Source organism: Phascolarctos cinereus, unplaced genomic scaffold (assembly GCF_003287225.1).
Source record: "Phascolarctos cinereus isolate Bilbo 61053 unplaced genomic scaffold, phaCin_HiC Scaffold_4;HRSCAF=312, whole genome shotgun sequence".
NCBI classification, from domain to species: domain Eukaryota; kingdom Metazoa; phylum Chordata; class Mammalia; order Diprotodontia; family Phascolarctidae; genus Phascolarctos; species Phascolarctos cinereus.
This window is the reverse complement of record NW_027555847.1, coordinates 88089373-88104213: the sequence shown is the minus strand read 5'-3', so window position 1 is coordinate 88104213 and position 14841 is coordinate 88089373. Positions and strand designations below refer to the sequence as shown.

Sequence of the window (14841 nt, the reverse complement as noted above, 5' to 3'; positions counted from 1 at the left end):
TAAAGATGTCCCACACTAGAGGAGAGGGCAGGAAATTCAAATACATTAAAATCTACACTTATTGAGAAAGCAGTTGCATTCAAGTAATTTCATTCTGGAACTATCAAACGGATCCAAAATCAGAAATCAAAATGAATGTCTTCTTCAAGGGAAAGGAGAAGAATTCTTCAAGTAAATCTGTGTCAAGGTACAAGAATGGCAGATCAAAAAAGTGCCCAATTTCACTTGGGGGAGGGAGGGATGGGGGGGGTTGTTCCTGTGGGAAAGACTACAATGGCAGCTGGCAAAGAGAAATGGGAAAGTGGAAATCTGAGAACTCTAGAATAAAATCTATTCTAATCAATACAGAGGGCTCACTACTGCCAACAATCATCTGAGTGCACCAAGAAGAGCTACTTTGGAGATTTTCCTGGAGAAATATTCTCTTCCCCCAGCAGCACGCTTTATCATCTTTTCACACACACCCCCACCCACCCACCCACCCTCCCCACTCCCCAATCATGTGTGGCTCCTCCAGCCTTCCAGCCCTTACCCTGCTGACCCTAGCTCTGTAGCATCACAGGTGTTTACAGAACTTTCCCACAACTTGTATTTAAAAATAATAATTCAGCCTCTCAACATAACCCTTCATGAGCAAACAGGGTCTTTTTTTTCCTCTTCTGTTCCATAAAAAAGGAATTTCCCTTATAGATGGCAGTCTGTACATCTGGCAGCTTTTAGAGTGCAAGAGATGTTCCAGATGTGTCAAACGGTACTCTTTAAGACAGCGGCTGACTTCAGGCAGTTTCAGTTGGTATCCATGCTATACATGTCATCCTCCTCCAGCCCATCCTGGGAGTGCCTTCCTTTCTTCCCTGCTTCGGAGGGGCCAGGGAAACCTGGGAGTGAGGGTGCCTTATAAAATTCATCATCCCGACGCTGATAAAACAACACATATGCTGCTTTTGTCTGCAAAATAAGAAGAGACAATCTAATAAGTTTAATTAAATAAAGCCCAGAAAACTTCTTCTGACTACAGTTATGCACAGTAACTGTAAGATTTTGCTCCTCACGTGAAGAGTCTACAATCTTTTTGAATCTATGCTGTCACTGCTCCGGATGTGAGCTGTCTCAAGTACAGAGACCTTCCAATCAGATTATTTAATGGCTCTGAGCCACAGACCCACTTTCTTATTATAGCTACTTCTCATTTCCCATCATGACACCCATGTGTCAAAAGTTTTCCGGCTTTGATTCATGAAGACTGACTGCAGGAACTTGGTAACATGAACCTACTCAAAAGTACTCACCACTATTTGATCCTCAGAGGCCAAGGATACATTACTATCATCGAAGTAATACCATTTGCCATTCAGTTTGTTTTTTGCATATGCAGTATCTGTCAAGTCAGGGAAGAACACATTAACAATTACTAAAAGGGTATCTATGCCACATTAATCACAACAAAGCTTTTTCAAAAAGCCTGAAATTAACTGTTACTGAGACACAGAGCAAATTGGAGTCTGTGATATAATATGCAGATAAATATTGATTTTCTAATCCGTTTCTCCACAAAGACTAGCTTCAAGTAAACAATCAAGCATTGGAGCTCTGGATGACCAAAGCTTTAAGTTGATTTCTGGAAATTAATCCCACAAACATAGATAAGTAGTATCAGGCTATAAGCCAAAATCTCATTTTTCAGGTTATATAAAATACTGGTATTTAAAAAAGAAATGCAAACTGAACTAAAATCTGTCTCTTTCCAAAAGCTGATGAGGCTATTTTATTTAACTAACTCACTCACTCTGTCTGTCTCTGTGTGTCTCTGTGTGTGTGTCTGTGTCTCTCTGTCTCTCTCTCTCTCCTTCTCTCTCCCCCTCTCTCATATGGCAACCCTATTTAGGGTTTACACACTAGACCATCACTACACTTTATCCAAAGAAGAAATGCTTCCCAACCAAATCCAAATGGAGCATATTGAATTCCTTGACTTTTAATGATGAAGGATCTCACTTAAGAGACGATGATTTCTATTCTAACAACCAAACCTTAGCTCAGGTTCCTAAATTCCTCAAAAATGAACTACAACAGACTTCTCTTAGCTGGTATCCTCATCTCCAGTGGCATACTATCAGATTAATCTTTTCTAAACTTATTAATCTAAAGCCACCTACAACTTACCCTCTCTCAAACCATATCCATTCATTATACTTCTCTAAAGCAGTGGATCTCAATCCCATATGTGGTGGCAAAAAACTTGGCAATGGTAAAAGATTTCTGATCACAGAATAACCAAAAATTAATTAAAAATCAAACGAGTAATGAACTCAAGGTGTTTCTGGCCATGCTAGCCTGTGTTGCATTGATCAACTTTTTCTGAACACAAAGCATGCACACTTAGCATTGTGCATGACCTCAGGCCACACAACACCAATTCTAATGCTAGTGAAAAAGGGGTCAAAAAGCAAAAAGGGGGTCAAGAAGCCCTACTCTAAACAAAATGGTACAAATATCCTTATACTTTCCTACCTCAGTGTCTTTACCAATGACATTTTTCTGGCCTGGGATGACCCCTTTTATCTCTCCATTGAAATACTGACCTCCTTTGTGAAGCTGTGCCTAAGTACCCTAGATGAAAGCAATCCCTCCCCTTCCTCTATACTCAAAGTATTTACTGCTGGACTTCATCTGGCATTCATCCTAATACCTCCTCTCTTTCTCTGTGTGTGTGTGTGTGTGTGTGTGTGTATACACGTACACACACCCTGTCTCCACAATTTGACTGTAAGATCTGAAAGGCAGAAATTATGTAATACTTCAGTGTAACCCACAGAACACCTAATATAGTACATGAATATAGGAAGTGTTCAATTAAAATTTGCTGATATAACAAAACTGAAAAATTAGAGAATGACATGGAATTTGGTACTTACAGTGGCCCACACCCATGGCTCCATAATGATTGGATACTGCAATGAGGTCATAGACATAAGGGCCAGCTGCCGGGTCACACACAAATTCAGACATATGCAAGTCTCTGAAGACAATATATAAGGCATCCCGTAAGTATGTGAAATTACAGGTAAAATCTGGCAGATATTTGGTATATATCAATATTTCACCATATACCAAGCTTCAGATATGAAAAGTCACATCATTAACAAATTAGAGGAGCAAGTTAGAAATAAGATTTATAGATAAGGGAAGAGTTCATGTCCAAACAAGGGATAGAGATAGAAGATTACAGAATATAAAATGGACAATTTTGACTACAAAATGTTTTTTATGTTTTACACAAACAAAAACTGCAGTTAAAATTAGAAGGGAAATAGCTGGGGGAAAAAACTGCAAAAAATTGTATCTGGATAAAATGGCTGTCTAAAGGGAGGCAGCTCCCATGTACATCCCTCAGCAAAAACCCGAAATTCACCACACTAAATAATAATCAAGAAATCTAATAAGAAACTTCAGTAACTTCTTCTACCAAAGAACTGTACAAAGAAGCTGACAGGAAATAAGAAAGGGGACCACTAGCAAAGCCAAGCGAACACCAGCTCTCCCAGCATGAAGAGAAACAAGCCAGAGACATATGTAACCTACAAAGCTCTGTGTGCCAAGGCAGCAAAAGTACCAGATCCTTGGAAGCCCTGGGGACAAAAGCAAGTAGGACAGTGTGTTAGCGGCTCAGACCACAGCACCATAGGGACTACAGGCTCCAAGGTCCAGTCCTGAGATGTCATAGAATGTCCTGAAGAACTAGACTTCTGAACCACAGAGATCCAGAGGGGACTAAACCCAGAAAGAGGAGGTCTGTGCAGGAATCAAGGGGAAGACCAAGCAAGGATGACTATCTCATCCAAAAGTGAAAGAGTGAGCCAGGTACAAAACCAGAGAAAAGAAAGAACAAGTAACTTACAACTGTAAGCAGAGACTCAAAGGAAAAACTGGATTTTCCATAAGGACTATAAAAACAGCTAGAAGAAATAAAGCAAGATATAAAAAATGAAATACAATCTCTGGAGGAAAAGAATTGGAAGGAGAAAATGGTAAGCCTTACCCAAATAAGAGATTCTCTGAAAATCAGAAGAGACCAAATGGAAATCAATGACTCCACAAGAAGCAAGAAATATTAGATAAAAATCAAAAGACTGAAGAAAAAAAAAGAAAGAAAATATAAGATATCTGCTATCAACAACCAGCCTGGAAAACAAGTCAAGCAGACATAATTTAAAAATCAATGGTATCTCTGAAAACCAAACTCCTTGAAAGAAATCCCATAAGAAGTTGTCCCAGGAATGTCATAACCAAAACCCAGAACTATCATATTACAGAAAAAATAAGTATCCAAAAAGCACTTCTAAGTACCAAGGAACCACAAGCAGGATCACACAAGACCTGGTAGCTACTAGATTAAAGAAGAGATCTTAGAATACAATGTTCCAAAAAAGCAAATAGCATAGCTGGGGGTCATGAAGAGTTGAACACAACTGAAAGGAATGAAAAACAAGAATAACTTACAGTGCAAAGCTGACTATGAGCCTATGGAGGGGGAAAAACGGACCTTTAATAAAACAGAGGACTTTCAAATATTTCTGATGAAAAGACTAGTGCTGAGCAAGAACTCTGAAATGCAACAAGAAACCAAGAATGATAAATTTATTTAAGCAACTGGAAGAAGTTATATGATAATGTAGTGCTAATATTCAAGTAAGGGGATAAAAAAACAAGTATCCCTTCAGTGCCTTAATGTCTTCTAAGGGTATTAAGGAAATTTCAAAATAAGAAAACCAGAGGACCTGTGGGGAGACGACTCCTGTTCTGAGGGTTTTAAGGGTACAAAGAAAAGAGAGGGTAAAGAGGATAACTAATATAGAAAGGAGGAAGAAGGTGGAACTTGCTACTTCTCATAATTGGGGTATATCAGGAGTATATACAAAGACAGAGGAAAACATAGAGGAATGTGGGCATCAGATGAACCTTGCCCTTATATGAAAAGGACAAAGGATAGTTGAAAACACAAACACACAGATATACTTGTAGAAATACATCAAGCGTAACTGGGAAACAAGTAGAGATAAAGTAATGGGGGGGTAGAGTGGGTAAGGGATACTAGGGATAAAGATAATTCAGAAGGAGAGACACTTGATCTTAAGGAGGGAATTAAAAGGGGGAAAAAGAAAAGCAAAGAACTAGAATCTAAGGCAGTGCTCATAAAATTGGGGTATCATCTTAGACTCTAGTTCTTTGCTTGTGGTATATAACAGAATAATACTGTACTATAAAAAATGAAGAAAAAAAATTTCAGAAAATCCTGGGTAGTAGTAACTGATTCAGACTGAAGTGAGCAGAACTAGGAAAACAACTTAAACAAGGGAAACAACACTATAAAGGAAGACAACTTTGAAATACCTGAGAAGTCTGATTAAAACAATGACCAAGTATTTTTCCAAAGAACTGATGATGAAGCACACTAACAACCCCAGTCTCCTAAGGAAGAGGTGAGGGACTCAGGATGCAGAATGAGATGAAATTTCGGACATTGCCACTGCATGAATTTGTTTTCCTTGACTATACTTATTCGCTACAAGGTTTTTTCCTTTCTTGTTTTTTATTGAGGGGGAGGGAGAGACTAGGGGTGTGTGTGAGAAATCAGTAATGATGAAAAAAAGAAAGGTTAAAGAACAGTTTTTAAAATACATAGAAGGGAAATTCAGAAGAAACAAAAAAACAATGTGTGGGATTTTATTATATACTTTAAAAAAATTAAGCCATATGAAACGGAGATTCATATACCATTCTCTATTTTGTGCCCTGTTGTTTGTAAGAAAATACTCCTTTTTTTGGTGCTTTCAGTTCAGAATTTAAAAAAAATTTTTTTTAAATATCTCAGATCCAGGATACAGATGGATTCAAATTATTCAGAACAAGTGACATTCCTTAACTGATAAAACAATCAAATGATACGGACAGCTTTCAAAGGAAGAAATCCAAGCTATCAATGTGAAAAAAAAAATCCTACAAATCACTAATTGGAGAAATATAAATTAAAGCAACTTGGAAATTCCATCTCACACCCATTAGACTGTCAAAGATCTATATTTAAAAAAAGATAAATACCAAAAGGGTTTTGGGAAAGTAGGCACATTAACATATACTGTTGGAGCTATGAATTGGTATAACCATTCTGGAAAGAAATTTGGAACTATGAATTGGTATAACCATTCTGGAAAGAAATTTGGAACTATGTCCCTCCCAAATGAGTAAAATGTCCATATTGATAAATCAGTAAGAACTAGGTTCAAATAAGACCATGGGAAAATTATTTCCTCTTTTGGGTTTCATTTTCCACATTTGTAAAATGGAGGTAAAGTACTTATACTACCTCCCCTTACAGAATTATGATGAGGAATGCTTTATAAACTTTCAAGTTCTAGATAAATGTGATATGTGATTATTATTATAGTGAGTCAAAATAAAAGAATGGGGAACTAGAAACCTGAGCTCAGATCTCAGTGTCTTAGTCAGGTGACACTTTTTATGCCTCAGGTATTCCATTGTGATTGTACCAGCCAAAAAGAAAAAGTAGAAGAAAAAAAAGATGTCTAACAATTTCCTGGATATAGAGGTTCTGTAATGGCAGGTGAAAGTATAATTCAATTACAGTCACAGCTAAAGACACCTTTACACAAAAATGAACTGGTTCTAACTGTAGGCCATACAACGGCAATACTTTGGAGCCAAAGTCCTTTGCCCAACAGTACTGCTGCAGGATTTCCTATATGACTGTGATTTTGCTTGAGATAGATATTAAAGAATCCTACCTTATTGGAAATTCAACCACTGTGTCAAGTTTATCCCTCCAGTATCTGTTGTATGAAAATCGCTTGAGATGAACCACTAATATTTTTGGCAAGGACCACAAGTCAAATTTCTTTGTGGCCTGTTGATGTTTTTTACAGTTAGGACAGTACCTGAAGAGGGAATAAATATGCTCATTTAACTAACATCACTAGACGGCTGTAGAGCCAAACTGACTTTATCAGGCGAGTATTCAGACGAACTTTCAGTTACTACCATAGTCGCAACCTTTTCTTTACAACAGTGAAGGTCACTGGTCCCCCACACCTCCACATATATGCCCTCTGAGGGCCTCAAAGCACTCACTATATCCACTCCACACACAGATTAAGTACAGAACAGAGAAATGTCAGGAAACAGCTAAAGGAACTAAGATCTTTTATATATCAGGAATATTGGCAGATTCCCTTTAGTAGTTCTTCTCAGCTCCAGAACCAAGTTGTCTGTAGTGCATAAAGCATTACTTCAGTGCCACATGAAGAGTAATAATTTTGCTATTTCCAACTCTGGAAAACACAACCAATTAGTACAGAAAACATTACTTGCCAGGAAGTGATTTTTCAGACACCCAGTGTAAAAGAAAAAATTATTTGAATAGTTCATTGATGAATACAATGGCTATGGTTTTAAGAAATGTGGGTATCCCCTCCAATGACACAGACTAACCTTGATACACCTTAACAAATAGCCTTCATGAACTGCTTCAGCCTAAACATTCATCGACCACCCCATAGCCAATCTAGAGATAAACTGTTCTAAGGTCTGTGAGGCTGGTCTTTAGACTACCACGTACATAGGTAGCTCTGTCTCGGCAGGATTTGCAAGAGTTTACCCTCTGCCATCATGCCTAAGATTATCAGCATGCCATAATGAAGCATCAGATGTTAGTGGATAGTGCTATGCATGCACACATACACGCGCGCACACACATGCACAAGTGGCCACACACATGCTGCACACTACTCTCTCTGTAGTCCTTCCTATACACATTTGCTCAATGAACCACTAACCAGGGATCATGCTCCCCAAGGGTTTCCATGGTAGTGAAGAGCTCTATGCAATCTCGGAGGGCCACTGTTGTTTTCTTCTTCTTCTGAGGCTGGAGCATACTGCTATGTTTATCACAAGCCTATTAAAAACACAATGGTTAAGTTTGGTACCACAAGGTTCTCCAGAGTCAAAAAGAAACTCCAATCAGACAAGGCAATATATTTTCCTTTTCAGGTTTAATGGAATGCACTGCAGAAATTTTGACATTGTGCTTTTTTTTCATCCTCAATTTGAAATCCACATTTAATATGCTGTCCGATGTGAAAAAGTATTGAGTTGTGGCACTTTCATTTCAATTGTGATGGCAATCATACCATTATTCAAAGATGAAAAGCTCTTTTCCAAACCCTAACTGCTCTACCTCAGCTTCTTATTCCAACATCTATGGCACAAAGCCTGGGAAATCTATTCTAAAATGACATTATCAGTTAGGCAAACTAAATTACCTACCTCTGATTCTTGTTCATCGTAATGAAGACACCGGGTTTCGGTGTCCCAATCAACGGCAACTGTGGAACGAGCTGTGGAAGAGAAGGACAAGATTTCCATTCCCTGCTCACTGGCCAGCAAGAGAAGAGGCTGCTTGGGTGGCTGCTTTCCAGGTGATGGGAAAACAGAGAAGGATCAAAGTCAAGATCTAACTTTGGCACCAGCTACTCCCTGAAATTTCTTAAAACAGACCCCTCCCGCTCTGGCCTGCCCTTAAATCCCTCAAAGCAGGGAGCTTTCTCATCGCTCTGAACATCCCTTTCTAAAGGTTTGTCCAGGTCTTCATATTTTCTGCATGAAAAACCAAAATGTCTGACTAGTATAAGTGGACGGCAGTTTATACATGCATGCCAAGCAGATACTCATAAAATAACCTCAAAGGCCACAATACTCCTGGTCCATTTCTCTTTTTATAAAAAAACATGATTCTATAGTAATTTGAAGCTTACAGAGTGCTTTTAGCAAAATAACACTGTGAGGAGGGTAATGCAAGTATTGTATCATTCCACAGATGAAGAAAATAAGACAGATATGTCAACTGATGTTTTCCCTCACCCACAATTCATGTTACTAATGGTTCTATAAATACTCTCTCAAGGGCTCTGCAAATCAGCACTTGTTTCCTATGTACTCATCTCTGGTTATCTATGTCGTCCCAGTTGTTCACTCATTTAGCAATCATGTAAAAAGTACAGGGACCCAGATTAGCATTCTTATTACTAAGTCATATGACCAATCAGAATTGTTTTTCAAACAGGCCGTATCTTGTGAATATCCTTGTAGGAGAAAAATTACACTATGAAACTTTTTCCTCAAATGAAACAGGAGCAATTTCCTTAGAAAATATCCAAACATTGGAAGAAAGACGGTGCTAACACAGAGATCGTGACTTGTTCCTTCTCTTACTGGGGAATAATTATATGTAGAGGCGAGAGAGATTCTTCTTTGTGGTCCTTGGCAGTTAAGTGCGAGGGTCATAGAATTTAGAGCTAAAAGAGACCTTAAAATTGTCTAGTCCACCTCCTCATTTTACAGACAAGGAAACTGACACCAAAAGAGGGGAAATAATACAAAGTCACACAGATAGTAAGAGACCCTGGATTCAAACCTGGGCTGTGTCTTAGCCAAGAGATAGATAAGCTCTGTGGACATTCTCCTAGATGTTCCTTTATTTAGTCAAGTTTATGCTGTATCTTCACTATTTATTGTGAAATACACAGACACAGACACACACACAGAGTATTTTTCATCAGTATTCAGATCTACAAATAAACTGACATCTGATATTAAATCAGTTCTAAAAGTATAGAGAAAATGCTTACAGTTCAGTTTAAGGAGTTTCCCATCTGCTGCAAGAGAATTGATGTCAGTGGTGCCATAGGAATTCACCAGGCTGAAGGTGAAAAGCCTTTTTTTGCAGTTCTGGCCTTTGCCTCTCTTCGGGACATTCTGACAGGACTCATTTCCCAATTCATGTTCCACACGGTCTTCTGATGAACAGGTCTCTGTTTCCGTAGCTTGTCTTTTGCTTTCATCTTGGTGTTCCATTTCTTCTTCTCCTGATACAAATGAAAAATGAAGTCTAGCTTCAATACTTTAGATGCTTTTAAAAATTTTTTATTTGAAGAATCATGTCTAAAAATCACTACTAGGGCTATTTTTCATAATATTTACCTGCACATAAAAGCAAATCTAATGCCTTAGGTTTAAATACCATCTGACTTTTCTAAATTCATTTTCATCTGGTCTTCCTACCAGGCCTATGAAGCAGATATGGCAGATACTATTACAATCATTTTACAGATAAGGAGGCTAAGGCCCAGAAAGGAAGAAAAACCTGTCCAAGGTCACAAAGCCAGATCCAGAACTCAATCCTGCCTCATAAGATTCAATGCCAAGTCAGTGTTCCTTCTATCAAGCAACAATGCTTCCGTCTATGTGCATGGCACACAGCACAAGTAAAATTAACTGGCAGAAAAGAAACGTACATATACATCATTCAATGAATTTGTGTTTTATGAATTAGAGAACCTAGATTCCAGTTCCACCTTTGCCAGTAATTAGCTATGTCACCTTGGAAGGTCATTTGACCCATGAGACTTCAGTATCTATACCTACACAATGAGAGGAATAGTCTTAGACAGTCTGATTCTATGACTTCCAGGCAAGAGCTGATGCACAAAGAAGAAAAACTAATTTGACTTTGAATAGGTCCTAAAAATCTATAAACAAATAAAGGATGTTAAGACTCAGAGATGGGGCTGTATCTCTTCCTAGCCAAAGTATCCTGGCTAATGAGTCAGAGTCCAAGAGGTGCTATAAATCTTATGTCTAAGAGACAGGAGCATGAATTTGCTAAGTTTCATAGCATAACAGAAGCAAAGTAGACTCTCCCCTATTTCTAAGGTTCTCTGGTCATATATAAGTCCCTGCAGTCACTGGCACTCACTGCAACTAGTCCTCACTGTTGATTAAAGAGATTAAAGAAATACATACAAACACAGAGAGAACATGAATAGCAGGGAAATCAAAGATTCTGATGATATTAATACCAACCACATAGGAGTACACCAATGAAGAGATTCACACCTTTTCAAGGATTGCTTGCTTGTGAGCTACTTCCTCCACTGATATACATCACAAGCCTTCCATGCACTCACTGGTAATAATAATATTAGTAACAATAATAGTAACTGATATTTTATATAGGGTTTTTAAGTCTTTTTCTGTCTTTTACAGAAAAGATAAAATATTCTGTATTGGAGATCTTCTCTTGGCTTGATTGAACCTCATGACAATCCCAGGCAGTCCTGTAACACAAGTATTGTTACCCTCATTTTACCAGTAGCAAAACTGAGGCTCTGAGAAGTTGGGTGTTTTGTCCATATTCATACAGCTACTAATTGTCTAAGATGAAGTTTAAACCTAGGTATTCCTGATTTCAACTTCAATACCATCTACTACACCAGGGGTGGGGAACCTGCCACATGTGGCCTTCTAGGTCCTTGAGTGAGGCTTTTTGACTGAGTCCAAGTTTTATGGAACAAATCCTTTTATTAAGGTGATCTCTTCTGTGAAGTTTGGAGTCAGTCAAAGGGCCGCAGGTTGCCCACCCCAGTACCACACCATGCTGCTACCTTTTGAAAGCATGATGTGGCCCTCAAAGATCATTGGCTGGTGGCCAACTGTCTGAAGCTACCTAAGGAAAAGCTCAAAGCTCAAAGTCTCTGTTTTCTAGCTCAAAAATATCTTCCAGAGCTTATGTTCCACATGACCTATGAGAAGCAAGGGCCACCTCCGTAGCACAGGAAGGCACTGGAGGATGACATCTGTGGAGATATCAAAGTATGAGAATAAACAAATGAACAACACTAACCCACTTTAAATATACTTGAATCTTTCTCTGACTTAAAAGGTACTTTTAGATCTGGCAGCACCCCTTTCTAACTACTTTCCATTGTCCAAGAGAGAAAAAAAAATTCTGTTTACTTAAGCTCTGTATAAATAGGAGTTTTTTATCTGCTTTGAAGAAAATTATGATTTAAAAGAAGGTACAGAGGCCCCCTATAGTGAAGTAAAAAGTACTAAAGAAAAGCTCACAGCTTTAGATCAGAATACAAATTCCATCAGTCTGACTCTGTCACCTGCCAGGGACTTCTTCCTACAGAAACGGAAAGGAAAAAGTTCCAAGAACAGAGTCTCTTGCTTCTCAGTTCATGACTTTCTGAGGAATTGTCTGGCTAAACCAAATGCCACCTGAGGTTTCATTGTCAGATTGAGGGATGAATATAAAACAGGGCTTCTTTCCATCTACATCTTTCAGTATAGCCAAAGGGCTGCTGACTCTACATCTGTGATGCAAATCAAGTGGCTGGAGTACGTTATGAGAAGCAGAAGGTACGAAAGACACAAGGAAACGAATGAACAGTTTGGAGGCCATGAGAATCATTTTGAAAAGTCAGTAAAAATGAACAACATCAAAGGACTACCTATCGTAAACAAGGTCTGAGAGCCAGCACAAGCTCCCACAGTTAGAAGCCACTGGCATTAGTAAAGTTCCAGGTCCAACTTTAGCAAGAACCAGGCTCTTAAATGAAAAGAAGGAAGCATCAAGGGTTCTCTCTAAATGAGGGGCACTCCCAGATGTGGAACTGAGACAGCAGAGCAGCAAGAAAGTACAGTGAGCTCCCTCCAAACACTCCTTCAAACAGATCTAGAAAATGTGCCAAACTGAATGCTAATGGGGACACCCATAAAGTCATACTGAACCCTCTGTGCAGCCCCACTCAACAGAGGAAGACAGAGAAGGCCTACGGAACAAGGTAGAGCCAGCAGCTAGCAGCCATGCACACTTGCAGCAGCTCAACACTAAACCACTTTAAACATAATTTAATCTTTCTCTGATTTAAAGGGTACTTTTCCATCAGTCTAAGTTGGCACAAAAGGGAGAGGCTGAACACCAGGGCAAGGGTAGAACCCAGACCTAGACTAACATCCTATGGTAGGGACAGGTCCCACCTAGAAGCTTTTCACCCACTACACAGTTCCAGGTCACAGAATGGGGGCAGAGTGAAAGAAAGCTTGTACAGGGCAGTGGAATTCCTGGGGAGAGAGGCCTTGGGCTGTGCATGGGGAAAGGGGGAAGTTCAGAAGTCAGCAGCAGTCTTGGACTTCAAGCTCAGAGCAGGGTTCCTTTCTGGCATCTTGTCTAGCTTGCAGAGGAATAACCAAGGCAGGAATCCTAGCTCAAAGAAGAGTCCACCCTTCTTTCACTATGAACCAACAAAACTTTCCAGCAGGCTAACAGAGGCTGAGTTCAGAAGCAATCTACTCTTGCTCAGACTCAAACCCAGACCAGGAACTGGCAGAGCTCAGCTTAGGAGGCCAGACTTTGCCCTAGATCAGACCACTTTGGGATCCCTAGACTGTCCCTGAGATGCTGGAATAAATGACACAACACTCAATACTCCAGGAAAGCAGCAACAGGACCAACCTAAACTTTCCTTCAAAAGTCCCATACAGCCTTAAGTCAAGAAGTAAGCTGGAAGAACAGAATGGGAGGGGAGTGAGAGGAGAAAGAGGAAAAAACAAGTATTATTATTGCATCAACTATGGGCCAGGCAGTGTGCCAAACACAAAAGAACCCCATCATAATGAATTACTATAGTAGCAAGGACACTCAAGAAACAAACGCAAAAGAGGAGAATGACTACAAAATATCTACAAGCAATGTCCTGGAGAAAAGCACAGCTTGGGCACAAACTCAACTACAATTCCTGGAAGAAAGGCACCAAGAATTTAAAATGTTTCAATAAACTGGAATGAGGGTAACTGAAGGGGAAAAAAATAGAAAGTAATGAAAGCTATGGAAAGAAAGGAATGGAAAGGGCATCAGCAAGTCAGCACAAGAAATATAAAAACCTGGCCAAACAACAAACTCCCTGAAAACTGAAATGGATCAAACAGAAGCCAATGATTTCATGAGGCAACAAGAAACCTTAAGGCCAAGTCAAAAGACTGAAAGAGCAGAAAAAAATGTACAGTAACTCACAGCAAAAAAATAACTGAACTAGCAAACAGATCAAGGAGAAAAACATTTACGAATCACTGTGTCATCTGTATACCACGAACAAAAAAAAGAGCCTAGTGGGACAGAGACAAGATGGTGGAGACAAGCCAGTAAGTTGCCTGAGCTCTACCAGTTTCCCTCAGAAACAAATCAAGCCTCTAAAAGAATTCAGGAGAGACAAAATCCAAAAAAGATGGGGAGAAACAATTTTCCAGCCCAAGATAGCTTAGAAGGACTTCAGGAAAGGTCTGTCTCACTCAGGTAAAAGAGGAGCACAGTCCAGCACAAGCAGTGTCTAGGCAAGCCAACAGGAGTCTCTTAGCAACAGCACAGATGAGCAATCAAGCCCCTTGGTCCTGGCTCAGCAGGTCAGTGACACAGCAGGCTAGCTATGAGGCCTCCAGCCCCAGCACATCAGGCAAACTGCCAGCCACGGAATCCAGGGCACAACAGGCATGACGAGGTTGCGTCACCTTTGTGTAGTGAGCAAGCTGCCAGCCCCAGAGGGCCTGGCATAGAAAGCCAATGACCAAACCCCTGGCCCCCAGTGCAAGAAGTCTGAGACACTGCTCTCTGTACCCCAGAAGCAGAGGTCAACTTTTAAAAATGAGTAAAAAACAAAAAAGAGCCCTGACAATAGAAAAACATTTTGGCAACAGGGAAGAACAAAACACAAACTCAGAAGAGGGCAACAACATCAAAATGTCAACATGCAAAGCCTCAAAGGGCAAGATGAATTGGTCTCAAGCCGAAAAAGTCCTCTTGGAAGAGCTCAAAAACGATTTTTAAAAATCAAGTAAGATAAATAGAAAAAAAGTGGGAAAAAAATAAGAGTTATGCAAGAGAATTATGAAAAGACAGTAAACAGCTTGGAAAGGGAGCACAAAAACTGA

At 39.5% G+C, this 14841-nt stretch overlaps 1 protein-coding gene across 4 annotated transcripts in view; it reads right to left on the bottom strand.

Annotated features, from left to right (window-relative positions):
- Nucleotides 1-565: 565 nt before the first annotated feature.
- Nucleotides 566-14841, bottom strand: part of USP4 (ubiquitin specific peptidase 4) — a 71279-nt gene continuing 57003 nt past the window's right edge. For 2 of the 4 annotated variants that reach the window (XM_020999014.2, XM_020999015.1), the window contains 7 exons: nucleotides 9702-9938; nucleotides 8341-8411; nucleotides 7851-7969; nucleotides 6804-6953; nucleotides 2916-3019; nucleotides 1290-1378; nucleotides 566-948 (listed from right to left, as the gene is read on the bottom strand). In XM_020999014.2, the coding sequence (XP_020854673.1) occupies nucleotides 787-948; nucleotides 1290-1378; nucleotides 2916-3019; nucleotides 6804-6953; nucleotides 7851-7969; nucleotides 8341-8411; nucleotides 9702-9938 (932 nt within the window). In that variant the 3' untranslated portion in view covers nucleotides 566-786. Of the gene's footprint in view, nucleotides 949-1289; nucleotides 1379-2915; nucleotides 3020-6803; nucleotides 6954-7850; nucleotides 7970-8340; nucleotides 8485-9701; nucleotides 9939-14841 lie in introns of those variants that run through there. The other 2 variants (XM_020999017.2, XM_020999016.2) reach the window with 2 other exon arrangements.